Source organism: Talpa occidentalis, unplaced genomic scaffold, assembly GCF_014898055.3.
Source record: "Talpa occidentalis isolate TD23 unplaced genomic scaffold, MPIMG_talOcc4v2.1 talOcc4.12, whole genome shotgun sequence".
Classification (NCBI taxonomy): domain Eukaryota; kingdom Metazoa; phylum Chordata; class Mammalia; order Eulipotyphla; family Talpidae; genus Talpa; species Talpa occidentalis.
In genome coordinates this window covers 86,271,252-86,288,790 of record NW_023601212.1, presented here as the reverse complement: position 1 = coordinate 86,288,790, position 17,539 = coordinate 86,271,252, and the positions used below count along the sequence as shown (strand labels likewise).

The window sequence follows — 17,539 nt, the reverse complement described above, 5'->3', positions numbered from 1 at the left end:
GAGATTCCAGGGAGGGGGAGACATGCCCTCCCCACCACATCCTGGAGACAAAACTGTCTTACCCGCTGTTCTAGCAGTGCCCGCCTCAGAGCTACTCGCTGTTCCAGCTCCCGTAGCTCTCTCTCGTGCTGACTTTCTGTGCGTATCTTGATCTTGCTCTGGTAAGCATTGAGCAGCTCTAGTTCCTGTTGAAGCTGCTGCCGAAGGGCCTGGAACTCGGCCTCCTGGGTCTCATCAAGTCGTAGCTGGAGAATAGGAAGAACTAGCTTTAGTGACCTCCTCCCCTGCCCCCACAGTCCTCCCCTGCCCCCGGTAGGCCTGGGCCCTAAGGTTTCAAGAAGCAGCCAGTCTCAACATCTATCAAAATGAAAGGTCGTCATACCCTGTGACACAGCAATTACACTTCCAGGCATTTATCCCCCAGGTATACTTGCACAAGTGCTCGAAGGTGTTCACTGAAGCGTTGTAATAGCAAAATACTGGAAACAACCTAAATGTCCACCAATAAGGGATGGGTTAAATAAATTACGTTACATCCATGCCGTGGAAAATTCTACGCTGCTAAAAAATAAAAAAGAGCTACGTGTACTGACATGGAAAGATGTCCAAGAAATATTACATGGAAAAAGGAAGTTAGAGAACAATATGTTTGGTATGCTTGCATCTTTGTTTAAAGTTTTATATAATTTTCCATATATGTACATAAAAATAATCTAGAAATTATTAACAGGAACTACCTCTGAGAGGCAGGCTTGGGTGAAAGGATGGCAACCAATATGGGCACTTGTATTTTCTTGCTATTATGTGTATTTCAAGTGGCCCATTGCAGTGTTTCGTGTGATCATTTTAGATCAGCCACCTTCAAAACCCTCCAGATGTCTGAGTAAATCAGTATAAGAGATACAATCATTTTGATGTACTCCCTATTCATCATACATTAAACTAATTCAGGCCCAGGAAAAATGCAATAGCCACTCTTCCTTGGTGGTTCTTAAGTAAGGCAGGCTGGCTTTGTCAAGACCTTAAGAAAATACTTGAGAGGATAAAACTATAGCCGAGTATACTAACAGTGGGAGAATAGCTGAGTTTCTCAAGAACACCCCCATTTTTCCAGTGCCCATAACTAAGGTGGAAAAATATCCACCATGCTCCCTCCCTGGACCCCAGGCCTCACCGCCTGTGAGCTGAGCATCTCTGAGATGGACTGGTCATACTGCTCAGCTAGGATCGCCAGCTTGCGCGTCTGTTCTTCCTTGAGCCGTTTAAGGAGGCTCTTGTGCTGAGCTTTGGGTGTGGTCTCCAGCAAGTGTGCGCGCAGAGCCTTGTACTGCCGAGTCTGGATCTTACACGTCTCCTGGAACTGCTTCTTGATCTGCAGCTCCTTAGACTATGCAGTGGACGGACCAAGGGGAGATGGGGGCGGGAGAGAGAAAGAGGAAGAGGAAGAGGAAGAGGGAGAGGAGGAAGAGGAGGAGGAGGAGAACAACCAGGGGAAAGGGGGGGAAAGAGAGGAAGAGAGGACACAGCAGCAGACAGGGAGAGGGAGAGAAACAGAAAACATGTTAGACAGAGGGGGCGGGGGGAGCTGTATATGGACAGACATGGAGAGATGGGATTGTGTTGAGAGATCAGGAAGGTTCTTGATGGGCAAGAGATGCAAAGGATGATAGATTACAAGAGCACGTTCGGAGAGCTGGTTGGAAAACTTCATAAGAAAGAGCAGCAGAACTCATGGACAGGGAACTAACAATCTTTACAGAGTACTGAGTACACACAAGAAGCTCCGACCATGCAAAGAGGGCGAAGATAGGACCTGGAGGTAGAAGCATGTACGCAGACTCAGAATATGCACAAGATTGAGTGAGAAAACCAAGTCACACAAAACACCCATGGAAAAGAGCAACACAGCTAAGGAAAGAGAGAGGACGTCCCAGGTTTAGCACCTCAGGAAGGGAGGGAGGGAAGGAGGAAAAGCACTGAGCTGAGAAATGGAAAAGAAAGGATTGCCCCGTCTTGGGCTATGTAAGGGAAAGGGGCAGAGGAGGTAGCCAGAAAGGTCCTCACAAGTTCAAGGGGCCAGCAGCTGCCACCCTGACCAGATCTCCACATTCCAGTCGGCCCCTTTGATACACTCAGTTCCCAACCCCAAGTTCACAACCAATCCCATTTCCACGGCTCCCACAATCTCTGCATGGCCCCCCCAATTCACCACTTCCTATTGTGAAGGGTTTATAGTCCCAGCCCCCAACCCGAGGGTTATGCCTGATGCCAGGAGAGAAATTCAGCTCCCAGACAAAAGGGAACCACATAGGGATGGGCTGGGAGAAAAGGCAGGTGGTGAGGACAGAGGACCTGGAACCTAAGTACTCTCTGAAAGGAACCCACCGTGGGACCAAGAGGTTCTGTAGAAGCTCAAAAGGGGTCGAGACCCCTGAGCTGCTGTGGTCATGGTGCAACGAAGCTATGAAGGCAGACAGGATAAGGCTGAGGAGTGAAAGGGGTTGCGATAACGTAGATGGGGGTGAAGAGGTCATGGAACTGGGGGCCAAGGGACCAGATTGGGGGCATACCGGGGAGGCTAGGCGGCAGGACAAAGCAGACAGAGGCAGCCTGGGCCAAAGGTACAGTTCCGCTCAGATATTTTATTTGTGTTTATCTTTTTCTTTTTTGGTGGGGGAGAGGGGACAGGTTGGAAGGGAGACAGAAAAACAAAATCAAAGAGAGAAAAAAAAAACATGATTCTTCCCACCCACCACCACCCCCTGGCCCCTGGCCTGAGTTGATGAGGGTGAGGATGAGCACACACACAGCGGGAAAACAGCAATAACTTAGAGTGGGGGAGCGTCAGAACACACAGTGTAACTTCTGGCTCCAGGGTAGCGGAGGCTGCCTGTCTAGAGGTCCGGTGGTCTGGGAGTGAGGTGGGAAGCATACTGAGGAAGGAGGAGCGAAAGGGAGGAGAGGACCGGAACTGGAGAAACTTCACTGAGTGGTGGGAGATAAAGTGCTCAATGCTCTAGATTTGGACTGAGGAAGGGCTAGAGGTAGTGGTCACCTCCAGGGAGGCAGGGCCCGAGACTGGCGAGTTCGGGATCTCCGCCCAGCTAGAGTCCCTAGTGGGGGCTGGCGCGAGGCAGAGGGCCCTAGCCGGCGCTGACTGCGTGGCAGCAGCCTGGGGATACGGCTGGGCCGCTCACCACGAAGCAGGCCCCAGCTGGCCAGTGTGTGAATAGCCCAGGGAGGCAAGTGGGAGGCTAACCCCTGGCTGGCCCGGGCCAGACGCCAATTCCAGCCCTTGCACAGGGCCCAAAACCTTGCCAGTAAGGCTAGTGGGTGTTTGGCAGTGCGGGGACTATTCCTCCGGGGCCCAGGCACAGGAAGACGGCTACGGAAGCCATTCTTGTTGGTCTTGGGGTAGAGCGCAAACAGGCCCCGGTCCCCCACAGCTCCACAACTCTGTAGGGCCCGAAAAGCCATGGGTGACAAGCACAGCAGAGTCCGCAACCAGAGTCGAGAGAGACCCCGACGCATCCGGGGGCCCTGCTGTCTCACCCATTCGCCACCAGCTGCCACAGCTGCCAAAGACAGAGCCAGGCCTGGCCAAGTTAGGAGCCAGGCGGCCCCAAGGCCCAGAGGCACACCCATAAGACCTTGGCGCCAACTAAGACCCAAAACAATTCCCAGTGCGGTAACCTGGGCCAGGAGTAGGAACAAATTGGGGGGCAGGTGCAGAGCTGTACAAAGAAGTAGGTAGGAGGCTCCAAGGCCTACCAGCCCTACCTCAAGGGCCAGCAGGGCTGCCTGCAGACCACCTCCACCCCGGGCTGCCAGCAGTGGGAGCAGCAGCATAAGTAGCAGGGGTAGGAGGCCAGAGGAAGACCCTACTGCAAAGGAGAGGCCAGCCAGGAGTCCATGGGACAGGAGTCCAGGTAACTGGCTAGTAGGGCCAGGTCTCAAATGTGTTGGAGGGGGTTCAGGTGGGATGTCTGGTGAGGGACAACCATCGCCAGGATCCCTCGGGGTCCTAGCTGGAGCCCCTTCTTCCTCTTCCTCCTCTTCCTCAGGGACTGGGGTGAGTGTTGGGCCCTGCATCCAGTCAAGCTCAAACTCCTCATCCAGGAAGCTCCCATCCTCTTTCCCCCACAACCTCCAATCCCCATTTGCCTCATGGCCCATGATGCTTCTTTCTTGGGGTGCCAGGGATGGGATGCTAAGCTCCTCTAGCACCTCTGCAGGTAGACCCCAAACTTCCTCATCAGTCAAACTCCTTTGATTTTGTGGACTGGGCCTAGGGGTTCCTGATTCTTCCTCCAATATCCTATGCTCCTCGGGCTCCAAAGCAGCCCCTTCCTTTCCCAGAATCCTTCTCTCTGGAACTGCTTCCTCCTCCTCTCCCAGAATTCTTTGGTCCAGGATTGCCTCCTGGCCAGATGAGCAGGGCTGCTCTTCTCTAGGGATGCCTGTGCTGGGTGGTCCCAGAACCCCGGGAACGGGGAGCAGGAGGCCCGGGGGACGCTGGCTTGAACGTACTTTGAGGCTCTTGGGCTGCTGGCGAACCTGGGCTGCATGCTTCTGTCGTAACTCTTGCTCACGGCGCTTGTTGTACTCCAGCTGATTGCCCAGCTCTGTCTGGTGCTGCAGGCGGGTGAGCTCAGCCCGTGTGCGCTGTACAGCCTGGAGCTGCCGTAGCTCCAGCTCCCGTGTGGCTTCATGCTGCCGCAGCAGCAATGCACACTCCAAGTCCTTCTGTGTCTGTTTCTTGTTCAAGTCCTGAGGTAGAAGGGAAGTAGGGCCCAGAGCCCAGTCAGGAAGCCTTGTTGGTGTCAAGAAAGCAAGAGACCCAGGACTCCTGGCAGAGGGCACTGAGGGCGGTGGGGAGATGAAGGGTGTAGATGGGGGATGTAAGGGAGTCAAACTCCTGGCTGGCTTGGGGACTGAAGTATAAGGGGAACTCCACCTAGTGAGGTCTGATGGGGATGAAAAGCAAAAGGGGTGCTGAAGAGAAGCCAGGGCATAACACAAATGAGGGCAGAGGGAAAGACAACAAGTGAGGCAAATGGAACAGGATGGGTCTCTGGGATCAGGGAAGTGGGTGGGGAAGGTGGCTGACCTCTCGCAGCAGGTCCTGGTCCAGACTATGTCGAGCCAGCAGCATCTTGCGCTTGTACTGGCGACACTGCAGTTCAAAGTATTGGCGCTGCCGCCGCAGTAGCCCTGCCTCTTCCTCTGCCTGGCACTGCTGTAGCTGCTCCTTCTGCCGCAAAAGCCACTCAGCCTTCTCCCGCTTGGGGGTACTGGGGTTCTCCTGGAGCTCCTGGGCAAGGATAGTGGGGAGAGGAGGGAAGTCAGGAGCTGACTCGCCAACCCTGGCCCTGTCCACAGCTATAACCCTGTCCTACCTCCTTTAGCTGCTCCTTCCGAAGTTTGTAGGTTCGCTTCTGTGCCTCCAGCAAAGCAGCCAGCTCCTTCTTCTGCTGCCCAAGGATGTGCTGCTGAAACTTACGCTCCTCGGCCTGGGCAGCTCGAGCCTCCTTCTCACCGATGGCCTGGTGCCGTCGTGACAGTTTTTCTGCCTCAGCCCCAAAGCCAGCCCGCTGTGCCTCAAGTTCCCGCTGCAGTCGTGCACTGTGCTCCTCACGCTCACCCCTCAGCCTTGACTCCAAGGCCAGCAGCTGTTTCTGGTGCTGCCGTCGCATCCGCTTATAGCCGCTCAGCTGCTCCCGCAGGGCTGAGTCTTGTTCATGCTCCTGGATCTGACGGCTGACCTGAGGCAGGACAGGATGAGAAATGGGGTTCAGCCTTGGCCCCCCCTTTCATTAACACAAAGAGTCTTGGTGCTGCACAGGGAGGCACATGGGTTTTAGACTCATGGGTTTAAATCTCATTTGGGTCCTTCCTCAGCTAGATAGTGGAGACTGTCACTAACTTTACAGGCTGGCTTGACGGAATGAGATAAAAGGTACAAGTACGGTATAAAAGTGTGAACAACTCAGGTTAATTCAAAAGAGTAGAGGAATGAGACAGAACTGGATCCAAGTCCCAGTTCTGTCACTTACTGTGTGACCTCAAACAAGTCAACACAGCTAAGCTTCAGTTTCCTTATGCATGAAACATTTCATTTTAGGGGGCTGGGGAGATTAAGTTCAATACACAGAATATTCTCAGAACCAGGAAGTGTTGGCTTCTTTCCCTTTCAGCAAATACTGAAGACTCACTATAGCCCAAGTATGGACCTGGGACAAGGTCATTAGATGTTAAAATAAGAAAACTGGACCTGGATGTCCTTATCCATGATTTGAACTCAGACCGACTGTCAAGAGGCTTTATCTGTGAACCCCAAACAAGTCCACGTGGTTGTCAAGCTCCTGGGAGTCACATATCTCTCTGCACAGCACCACAAAGTACCAAACATGATAGGATCTACAGAGTTGTGCCAGCAGAGCAACCGGCCACAAGAACAGGCTAAACCAATAAAAGGCCTCCAATGGAACTGCTGGTGCTGAGAGCTAAGCAGAAATATAGAGACTTATTAGAAGTATAGGTGGAAGGGCCTCCCCTGGTGGCACAGTGGTACAGCAGTGGGCTGCGAAGCTGCCCGCAGCCTCTGCAGTGCCGGTTAGAACCCCAGCCACCAGCAAGGGTCCCACACGCAGACCTCTCCTGCTGTGCCCGCTGCTCTCCTCAGCAGTGTTTCTTGAGCCTGCCTGTTCTGTTCCCTGCTCTGGCTCTGGTGAATTATCTCACCCTCCCACGCTTCTGACTGTACCCAGTGCTTGTATAAATAAATCTTAAAAAAAAAAAAAAAAAAGAAGTATAGGTGGAAAATCTGTCTTGTGAAAAGTCTAACAACTTTTTCCTGTAAACTAAGTAAAATTTTGCCATGACCTGATTTTAGAAAAGGACCAAGATCTTATTTGCAGAATTTCTAAATGACCACAAGCGCTTGGGCAAGTAGCTTGAATCACAGCTGCCCCATCTCTCAAATGGGATCACATTGTCTCCCTCCCAGAGGAGATAGGAGGATTAAACACAGGCATCGATGTGGGTCTAAGAGCCAGTCACCAGTGGAGGCAGACACCTAAACACTCTCCCTGCTCTCCAGGTTCACAGGGTCCAGCAAACCTGTCACAATGCCACTGAGCAGCACCATAGGGATATGACACACTTGACGGGCCAGGAGCCTGGGGAGGCTCACGCTGGGCAATGTGACCAGAACACTCTTTTGGGAAGAGGGAGGGGGGAAGGTCAAGGTAAGGAGAAGGCCAGAGACAGCAACAGAAAGTGAGGGTAGAATCTGAGGCCACAGGGAGAAAAATCTTTTCTGAACTTAAAGACACAATTTGGGAGCATGCAGGCCAAAGGAGGCTGGCTGCACCTACCAGGGAGGCAGTACGGATGGTAGCAAAGTGGTCCCGGTTGCGGCAGTAGGCCCGGCGGCGGGCTGAAGAAGAGGTGGTAGAAGAGGGAGCTGGGGCTGCAGGTGGCTGGATAGGGCCTGGGGTCATCTCTGGCTGGTAGGGATCATCGTACAGGTTGTCAGAGCCCTAGAGGAAAGAAAGGTGGATGGGATGCCCAAGGCCCAGAGGCCTTTGGGCCCAAAGGGAATTTCCAGGAGATCCAGCGAGACTTAGAAAGAGGGGTCACATTTGAGAGAGAACCCAGATGATTCCTGAGCAGGAGCTGGAGCTTAGCCTTGCCACTGTCACGGCTACCCAGGGCGAGCTGCGTACCGGCAGCCGGTGGATGATGGAGCTGTGGGAGGTGACTGTGTGCTCTCCCTCCTGCATCATGGCCATCTCTCGGGCTTCAGGGCCCTCCTCTTCCTCCTCCTCCTCCTCTTCTTCCTCCTCTTCCTCCTCATTGTCTGAGGCATCTGCTAGGCTGTTGACTGAGCTGCTCTGGCTGGAAGCGCTGATGGACATGCTGGGTACTGAGTGGCTACTCTCTAGGCTGGTCAGGGTCCCAGCCCGGTGCATGTAGGGTTCCGTCTCCTGCGGACAGGGCGTAGGCTGTTGGGCAGGGAAGGGGAAGGACAAGGGTGTGTACATGAAGGTAGTACAAGGAGATAGAGGGTGTTAGGAGGAGGCAGGAGAGGGGCCAAGCAAGCATTAGCAGGCGAGCACAACATAATGGTAAAGCAGGGCGGCAGGGCAAGCTGGGTCACCTCCTCTTCCTCTGGAGCATCAGCACCAGGTCCATTGGGTGCCTCTTGGAACAGTATCTTCTTCATTTTGCGGTATTGCAGGTTGTCCAGCTCACGCACAGCATCTTTGGTCCTCTGGATTAGGTCCATGATGACGGTGGGTGGCCGTTCCCGGAGCACAAAGCGGTGCTAGGAAAAGAGAACAGTGAGGCCTGCTGCCAAGAACCCACTGCATCCCAATAATCCACAGGTCTCAGCATTTCCTCTAGGCTCAGCAACATCCCTGAGTCCATGCCCATGCCCACCATGGATTGTTGCTGGTCTCATTCCAACCCCCATTCCCACAATAATTTTCACCATACAATCTCTACCCCCCACATGTTTTCTTGTTCCTTCAGGCATGGTTGAGAAGCAGGAAGAGTCAGGAGATCTGGATTCTAGTCCAGGTCCTCTATCAAAGTGCTGTGTGACCCTGGACATGTCACAAAGTCTCTCTGGGCCTCATAAAAAGCCTCCCTAGGTCCCCATGTATTTAGGAAGGGAATGGGGTCCCTCTACTTTTGATAAATCAAAAAACACCTAAGGGAGGGTCTCCCCTGGTAGCTCAGGCAGTTGAGTGCAGCGCTGTGAAGCTGTCCGCAGCCCCTGCAGCACAGGTTCAATACCGGCCGGGAGGAAAGATACCCACATGGTGCAGCAGACCTCTCCTGTCTTGCCCGCTGCTCCCCTCAGCAGTGTATTTCAGTCAATCTGCCTGTTCTGTTCCCCACTCTGTCTCTGGTGAATCCTCTCACCCGCCCGCACATCTGGCCTGTGCCCCAGTTCTTGTATGCATAAATAAATAAATCTTAAAAAAAAAAAAAAACCCTAAGGGAAATTATACATTTACCCGGGCCTCCCCGGTGGCGCAGTGATTGAGCGCCGGGTTGCGAAGCTGCCGCAGCTGGTTCAATCCCCGGCTGCTCCCCGGCCACCGGAGGAGGGTCCCACATGGCCCGCAGACCTCTCCTGCCGCCCGCTGCTCCCCTCAGCAGTGTACCTCAGTCCTTCTGCCTGTTCTGCTCCCTGCTCTGGCTCTGGTGAATTCTCTCACCCTCCCGCGCTTCTGACTGTACCCAGTGCTTGTGTCAATAAATAAATAAATAAATAAATCTTAAAAAAAAAAAAAAAAAAAGATTAAAAAAAAAAAAAGAAATTATACATTTACCCATGATAAGGCCACACAGGCTTTTAGCTTGAATTACATCAGATCAGTGTGGTAACCCTGGTTATCTCACGCTGACCAGAAGCTGTGGCTGGCAACTATATACATCTTTGATTAATAAAAGATGGGAAACAAATTATTACTTAATAAATAAAGGTAGTCTGGTAAGACACAGTCTTGCGAAACAGAGTCCACTGGGCACTGGGGATGGAAGTGGGAATTCATAAAGGAAGTTCTTGATGGAGGAAGAACTGGGAACTACTAATTTCACTAAAGGGTTTCTTGTGACTCTAATAAGCTACAGTTCTAGGAGAATGCTAGGCCAGTGAGCCCTCACCTTCAAAAGAACCTCTGAGGTTGGTCTATCTTGAGGGATTTTCTGAAGACAGGAGTCGACAAAATTCCGGAAGTACTCAGACCTAGAAGTCACAGGAGAGTGAAGAACGGGTGAGGAAGACATGAGTCAGGTTAACTTTAACCTATGATGTAACCACTGGGCCCAGGAATACCAGTCCTCACCAGTGTCCTGACTGTAGCACGGGGGACTCATTCTGTGCAATGTGGTATAAGGCACTCATCGCATTCATGTTAAACAGCGGTGGTTTCCGTTCCGCTATAGGGGAAGAAGGTGAGAGGTGGCAGGTGGGCAGAGAAAAGTTGAATGGAAATCAAAAGTTCACAGCCCAGCTCCCTGACCTCTGTGCTGCATGACTCTGAGCAAGTCCCATAATCTCAACAAATTCCCTCAAGAAAACATCCATGCTCTCCCTTGCACATGGGTAGAACAGAAATCAAAGAAAATAATGAATGCAAAAGCACCAAAGAAGGCAGCAGAAGAAAGTACATTCAGGTATTGCTCCAACTAATATAGAGTAAGTGCCAAATGAGAGCAAAAACTTTCCGAAGTGTTACAGAGAAGTTAAGGAAAGACAAGAGACAGGCTTTTTCCTCAAGGAATTTTACTCTAACAGGGAAGATTAAATAGCACTGAACAAAGTAATATCAAGTTCATACTGTTAACTGGCACAAAGGGAGACAAGAAAAGCTGGGAAACTTGATGTGTTGGTGGACCTTCAAGATGATACCTCTGTACAGATACAAGGGAAGGTTTTTGAAAACAGGGATATTGGAGCTAGGTCTTAAGTTACAAACCAGAAGGCCCTTGTGGCCCAGTCAAATGATTTATGTCATTTATGTTTTTGGTTTAAACAGTAACTTTAGACCAAATAACTATGAATTTCTAGTCCTATTAAATAAAAAACAGGATCTGGTGAAACAGCACCTCCTCTCCTGTGTAACAATCAACTGCAGTGAGGCAACAGCTGCCCTCTTCACATGGGAATAGCAGTCTCCAGTTTGCCAGTTTTCTCCATCATACACTTTGCTTCTCTGACACAGACTCAGAGCATCAGTTGCCATTTATAATGAGGATAGATTTTTTTTAATAGTAGGGAGATATTTTCTGTATCCATGTCTCTACAAAAAATTAGGGGGAAAAAATGGATAGATCTAGATTTTTTTCTTATACCTGGCTTGCTTGACATATTTCCATTTCCTGCCTAGCTGTGGGGAAGAGTAAATGCAGACACACAGAGATGGAGGAAAAGGGTATGCTTAAATGTCTGAACTGGGGCAGGACACAATACAAACCAGGGGAGGAAAATGGAAAATTTGGTGGCACATTCAGGGGTGGAGCTCATGACGGGGAGAGCCAGCCTTTAGCAAGTAGTGTCTTTAGCTTGGTGTAAGGAATAACGGGGGTGATTTAAGGTCTAGAAGGCAATGGGTAAGCAGTGATAGCTCAGATGACAAGAGTGAAACAGCAGCACTGAGCTGAAGCAGATCTCTCTGACATGAGAGAGACTGGAATGAAGAGATTGGGAGTAGAAAAGATCCCTGCAAGAAGGTGGTAAGAATAACCAAAGGCATCACCATCTGGGGCAACTATTTTGTATCTGATACCACGCTGGGAACTTTAGAAATACTGCCCTCACTAGATAGTTGTTTGAACAGTGTAGGCTGGCAGTGATTAGAACCCTGACATGATTTCAAGGCCTCATGAGTTCACTTGAGCTATCTCTTTGGCCTCACCACTCACATGCTATATTCCAAACAACTGAAGCTAGACTCAGCTCCCCATGCCTGCTCTTACCTCAGGATTCCAGGTGTCTGTCTGGAATGCTCTTCCCCACAGTCTTCAAGCAGCTAACTATTTTAAATATTATTTGTCATGTGGTTTAGTTTAGACACATCTCTGCTACAGGGAAACCCTCCGGATAGTCCTTAAACTAGATCAAGTTCCTTGTTTTGTGGTTGTGCTGCTCCTGTAACTTCTCCATTCAGCTGTCATCACATTGAAAGAAAGCTATTTCTCCAAGTTGGATGTAAATTTCATGAGGTTTACAAAAGTTTCACTCACCTCTGTAACCCTAGGATCTACTAGTAGTGTGTATGGTACAAACTGGGCACGCAAAAAAGATGTGGAACTAGTATAGAGAACAGGTAAGAAATAGATGGTATGAAATCTTGTGGTCTCAGAACTGGCAGGATTTGACAGCTGCCTATATTGGGGATTAAGGATAGAGTGAAAACAGGTAACAGCTTACAGGTCTGAGAATAGGATGGTACAGCAATAACAACAAAAAGAGTAGAGAAAAGTAGATGAGGAAGCAGAGAGAACTCCTTACCTAGCTCAATGCAGGTTATCCCCAAGGACCAGACATCCACTTTACCATCGTACTGCCCCTCATCCATTGCCAGAATCACCTCTGGAGCCATCCTGGGAGAATGGTTTGGAAAAAGAAGCTAATCACCTGCCCAGACCCTGACAACTCTTGCTCCCATCATCTTGGGAGCACTTTTCCTCACCACCACTCCCACTCACCAGTATGGGGTGCCCACAAAGGAGTTGGCAGGTGCCATGATGGATGCAGAGCCAAAGTCACCTAGCTTCACCAAGCCTGGCTCTGACAGTAGGATGTTTCCAGCCTTCACATCCCTGTGAGGCAAAGCATAGGAATAAGATACATGGCTCAGAAAGGCTTGACAGGGGCTTTAGTACCAAGTTTCTAAGACCATAACCCAGCAGAATAAGGAGCAGTGTAGAGAGCACCCACTCCCAGCCATCATCAGTGCTACTGTACCTATGAATCATGTTGTGGGAGTGCAGATAAGCCAAGCCCTGAAGGGCCCCGTGGGTCACAGCTGCGATCTCCACTTCCTGCAGGGGCTTCTTGTGTACTGTGGAATAAGGGAAAAACATCAAAGGGAGGAAGCCTAAGGGTGGGACTGAAACAAGCTCCCCCTAACCCTTCCCTACTCTTTTTTCTTTTCCCACTTATTAGTCAAAGAGTCACTTACCTTCTAGAAGATCAGAAGCTGAGCCCAGGCAATACTCCATCACCAGCTAAGGAAGGGTCAAGGGTCAGAGATCAGCAGATCTGGCCCATCTCCCTTAGGTAGATCTCCAAAAGAGAGTGCTTCCTTGCCTATCCTCCACTCAGGCAATGCCCCCCAGGGGAATGACAGGGAAGAAGGACAACTGAGAAAATGAGGGAATGGTAAGGACTATCCCCAGTGTGAGGGTCTCCCCTAGAAAAAGCCCAAGATATCACCATTACGCCCATCTGCATCCCTTCAAAGCCCCATTCAATCTCCATCTTTTCCAGCCCAGATGTTTCTTTCCAACTGCTGCTAGTCTGTGTCATTTTTCAAACCAGCCTCTCCCTCTGGAGGGACACTGCTGTTTATGGTTTTGTCTGAGGACTAAAGTGATCAGGAGACTTTCTCCTTCCCAAGATTCTCATGGCGACAACCTGAACAGGGTCTACCTAAGAGAATAGACCAGTATAAGGATGGGCCAAAGTTGGGAAAAAGATGAGCCCAGAGTCAGGGGGCCAGCTCACCCAAGCCGTATGCTCCCTCAGGTAACAGCCCCGGTACTGAATGGTATTGGGATGTCGGAGTTTCTGTAGGAACCGCACCTCTTTAATGATGTCCTGCCATTTCTGAGGAGATCAGGAGAGGTTTATTAAAGCTGCATTTTGAGACTAGGGTCACTTATTGCCCCACCTAGTCATGTCAAGGCTGACCTACCTCATTTGACTGCTTCCCACTGTAGGACATCTTCTTGATGGCCACAACCTCACTATTACGGACATCCCGGGCCTAGAGGACCAGACCAGAAAGTAGTGATGGTTCCCAGCGAGAACTGGGCAGCAGGAGACTTGTAGAAGGCAGGAAACACGAGTGGGATACAGGGGCTGTTTGGAGTTTCATGGGGACAAAGATACAGGCCCCATCCCTCCTTCACCCTCCTAAGCCCCAACTCACAAAGTACACGGCTCCAAAACTGCCATGGCCAATTTCTCGGAGATCAGAGAAGAGCTTTTCGGGGTCATCCTTGAAGAAGAGCTCAGCCACATCGGGGTCCTTCAGGCTCCCGGCCCGGCCCCCAGCTGGCATGGTGGCCCCTGGGGGCCCTGAGAAAGGGGCCTGCCCTAGAGAATGGAAATGGAATCCTCAGAGCAAGGATGGGGCCCTTTAAGAAAGGAATGGGGTCCCTCAAGTTCTGCCTTTTCCTCCCCTAGATCATTAATGAGGCACTGTTAAAGAGGAGCAAGAGGAGGGCCTCCCCTGGTGGCACAGCGGTTGAGTGCTAGGCTGCGAGGCTGCTCACAGCCTCTGCAGTGCTGGTTCGATCCCCGGCCACCGGCAAGGGTCCCACATGGCACACAGACCTCTCCTGCCGCGCCCGCTGCTCCCCTCAGCAGTGTGTTTCATCAGTCTGCCTATTCTGCTCCCGCTCTGGCTCTGGTGAATTCTCTCACCCTCCCGCGCTTCTGACTATGCCTACTACTTGTATAAATAAATAAATCTTTAAAAAAAAGAGGAGAGTAAGGACATCAAAGCTGAAAAAAACCCAAAAAACCCAAAACCAAAAAGTTGCTCTGGCAACTTGAGCACAGGGGCAGGGTCCCTGGAGTCCCTAAAGCTGCTAGAAAGACTGGGAGCTAAGTATCCTCACCACCACATCAGACCCTTCAGAAGTTCCATTTCCCTACAATCTCTAGTTCTCCCCTTAGGAATAAAAGATTCTGTCTCTCAGCCAGTGTTCTGTCCCAGAAGTTCTATACTCCAAACATTTCCCAGCATCTTCCTGTACCCCTTGGTATTGAGGCCTCCTCCTCCCTCTACCTCTCACACCCTGGAAGAGAGCAGGAAATGGCCAGGCCGGAGGCAGTGGAAATCCGGCCATTGTTAGAAGTGGGTACTGACCCAGAGCAGCCAGGAGACTTGCTCTCAAAAGTGTCCAGGGACATTGTGATAGTGAGATCTAGAATGGGAAAGACAGGGACATAATGGTGTCTGGCTCTGGGGGCCTCTCTGTGCTCTGGGCTCCCTTGTCAAATCCAGCTACAAAGAGCACAGAGGTATATAGGACACTGACAGTGTACAAATAACATTGACTGCATATGCACTGCATATTATTTCTCATTCAATCCTCACAACCTTATGAAATAAATATTACTATTACCCCAATTTTACAGGCTCAGAAAGGTTAAGTGACTTGCCCAAAATTGGTCCTCCATTACTATGCTTTCACAACAGCAATATGCAATAAGCAGGGCAGGATACGATCACCATATCATGGATGAGGTTACCAGGGCATAGAAAGGAAGAACTTCTCTAAGGTCTGAGAACAGGACCTTCTCTCCAGTCAGGCCTGTGTGTTCATTATGCTCATAGCAACTTACTCATAGCTCAGTCCTCTCCTGCAGGAAGTCTTCCCTGACTACACCAGCCCTTGGGGAGAGCGCCTAGAATACCCAATTACCCAGAGATAGTTCCTGCAGTACATCGGAGTCAAGACCCCCTTGAGGGGTTTTCAAGCCTGGCTCTTGGCTAAGCATTTGTTGGAGTTTAGGCACAAAGGCACCTTCAGCAGAGCAGGATTCTCAGAGCAGAGTTCTACTCCTTAAAAGCACCTAACAATTTAGCATGTAATTATATTCTGTGGGACATTGTTTCCTGTTGTGTTGTTAATTTTGTCTCCTCAGCCCAACTGGAAGTTGGAGGGCATGGAGTGAGCCTGACTCTTCTGTGGGCCCCCAGGGTGTAGAGGGCTCAGAATAGCCAGGGAGATTGATTGATTGCCTTGAGTACCAACCTCAGCAGCTCCCAGGCTGTTCAAAGGCCCCCTTTCTCCTGCCAAGCACCCCTCACTCCCACCACACACCCACACACAAAGGCAGGTGCTCACAACTTGCCAAAGGAATCTTAACCCCTTTATCAGCACTCAGCCAAGAATGCCAACCCAGGACCCTAGGCCACATGTAAATAAAACATGACAAGGGGCCTCTTTCTCAACTAAGATGTATGAGTGATCACCAAGGTCTGTGCTAAATCATTACCCTCTTCTAAAACAGACAGTATTATCTCCATTCTGCAGATGAGGAAACTCAATACCGTCTGTCCCAAAGCCACAATACCAGAACATCTCATCTGCACTATACAGCAACAGGGCTTTGAGTAAGTTCCTTAGTCTTCTTTTGGGTAAAATGGATTATAGCATGGGGCTGTTGAGAGATTTTAACATTATCTCATACTTAGGAACACTATGCAGACACTCAGCATAAGCTTAATACTTTGGTGATTACCCTATGCCCACAGCTTCGCTTTAACTATTGAGAGACACCACTATGGCTGAAAAGAGAGTCTCTCAGGAACCCAGGCAAAAGGCTGGGATCAGGGTAAAGATGAAGGTCATGGTGGAGAGAAAAATCCATAAGGCAGAAGCCAGAGTCTCTCATCAGGAAAAGCTTCTGAGTACAGCTTCCTAAAAAAGCTCTTCTTCGCCCCATTCTTAAATCTCACTCCCCCACTTGTTCTCTGTACCTCTCTGGTCAAGCCCAGACACACAAGAGATAATAAGAGACAGGTATATAGCCAGGGCAAAACCTGACAACTTGGGTTCAAACCCTGATTCTGCCACTGTGTGACCTTGGGCAACCTCTCTAAGTCTCAATATTCTCAACTGTAAGATGGGAAGACAGCAACAGAAAAGGCCCCACAGGGTGAAGGGTGGGGGGGAGGGGAGAGGTCACATAAGAGAATGGATGTAATGCATTTGTAAATGATAGATCTTTTGACAAATGTATGAGATCATTTATACCATCACAGCAAGAGGCTGGAAGGTAACTACAGCTGGGGGAAAATACTGTCAGGCATCCCCAAACACAAATGCACACACACACTTCCCTGAAAGGACAAGAAACCCAATCACACCATGCCTAAAAAGCAGATAAGCAGACCCATCGTGCGGATCAGAGGCATGGGAATCAACACCCGAGAGCAATCAAGGAAAAGGGGTATAACCGTGAAGAAGTAGCTGTCAGAGGCAAAGTGAACAGGGGAGACCAGAGGACACAATCCCGTCTGATCCTAGGGTGTGACCCCCTCTCATGACATCAGACACCCTGTCACCTAAAGTCCCCCATCAACATTCAGACATAATGAAAGGGATGGCAAGGATAGCCAGAGGCTGACCACTGGCCCAGCTGGACTTCCCCATCCTGAGCAATAGGGTCTATCCAGGCTCAGCTCCTCAGAAAGGAGCACCCTTTCTTTTCAATGCTAGACACAGGTTCCCGCGCCCCTGCACCCCGTGTCTCACCTGGTAGGGGTCACTATGGTGCCCCAGCGCCTCCTCCTCGGGTCCTCCAGCGGTTCTGCCAAGCAGGGAGAGGGGCAAGGAGACGTTCCCCCTTGCCACCTCTTCTGCGGCTTTCGCCCTTCCTGAGGGGCGGGCCCGGGAAACCTCCCCTGGAGAGGAGGGGGTGACAACCTGATCTGACCTCGCGGTCCAGTCCTCCACCTCCTCGAGGGCGACACTTGCTGAATCCCGGATTTGTTTGCGGGGCGTGAACCCCGGATATCTGAACGGGGAGAGGCTGAATCTGGTATTTGAACGCGTGGGGAATGAACCCCAGATACTGGTGCACGCAGGGGCCCGAACCCCAGATATTTGAAATCCTATGAAACAGAACCCCAGGTTTAGGGAGGCTGGGACCCGAGTCCCGGATATCTGGGACCCGAGGGGCTGATACCCGGATATTTGAGAAGCGAGGGGCCAACCCCGGAAATTTGGGACCAAAGGCCTGAGTCCCAGGTCTCCGGCCACCAACAGGGGG

At 50.7% G+C, this 17,539-nt stretch overlaps 1 protein-coding gene across 9 annotated transcripts in view; it reads right to left on the bottom strand.

The window, feature by feature from the left end:
* TAOK2 (TAO kinase 2) overlaps positions 1-17,539 on the bottom strand; it is a 21,623-nt gene extending 4,084 nt beyond the window's left edge. For 2 of the 9 annotated variants that reach the window (XM_037507286.2, XM_037507283.2), the window contains exons 1-18: positions 17,023-17,539; positions 13,680-13,846; positions 13,443-13,514; positions 13,253-13,354; positions 12,708-12,753; positions 12,491-12,587; positions 12,232-12,345; positions 12,035-12,126; positions 9,867-9,960; positions 9,685-9,766; positions 8,165-8,332; positions 7,731-8,009; positions 7,380-7,544; positions 5,400-5,765; positions 5,111-5,314; positions 4,531-4,770; positions 1,175-1,387; positions 63-245 (exon numbers count right to left, since the gene is read on the bottom strand). In XM_037507286.2, coding sequence (XP_037363183.1) covers positions 63-245; positions 1,175-1,387; positions 4,531-4,770; positions 5,111-5,314; positions 5,400-5,765; positions 7,380-7,544; positions 7,731-8,009; positions 8,165-8,332; positions 9,685-9,766; positions 9,867-9,960; positions 12,035-12,126; positions 12,232-12,345; positions 12,491-12,587; positions 12,708-12,753; positions 13,253-13,354; positions 13,443-13,514; positions 13,680-13,811 — 2,649 coding nt within the window. In that variant the 5' untranslated portion in view covers positions 13,812-13,846; positions 17,023-17,539. Of the gene's footprint in view, positions 1-62; positions 246-434; positions 491-1,174; positions 1,388-2,623; positions 4,771-5,110; positions 5,315-5,399; positions 5,766-7,379; positions 7,545-7,730; positions 8,010-8,164; positions 8,333-9,684; positions 9,767-9,866; positions 9,961-12,034; positions 12,127-12,231; positions 12,346-12,490; positions 12,588-12,707; positions 12,754-13,252; positions 13,355-13,442; positions 13,515-13,679; positions 13,847-17,022 lie in introns of those variants that run through there. The other 7 variants (XM_054693749.1, XM_037507284.2, XM_037507285.2 and 4 more) reach the window with 7 other exon arrangements.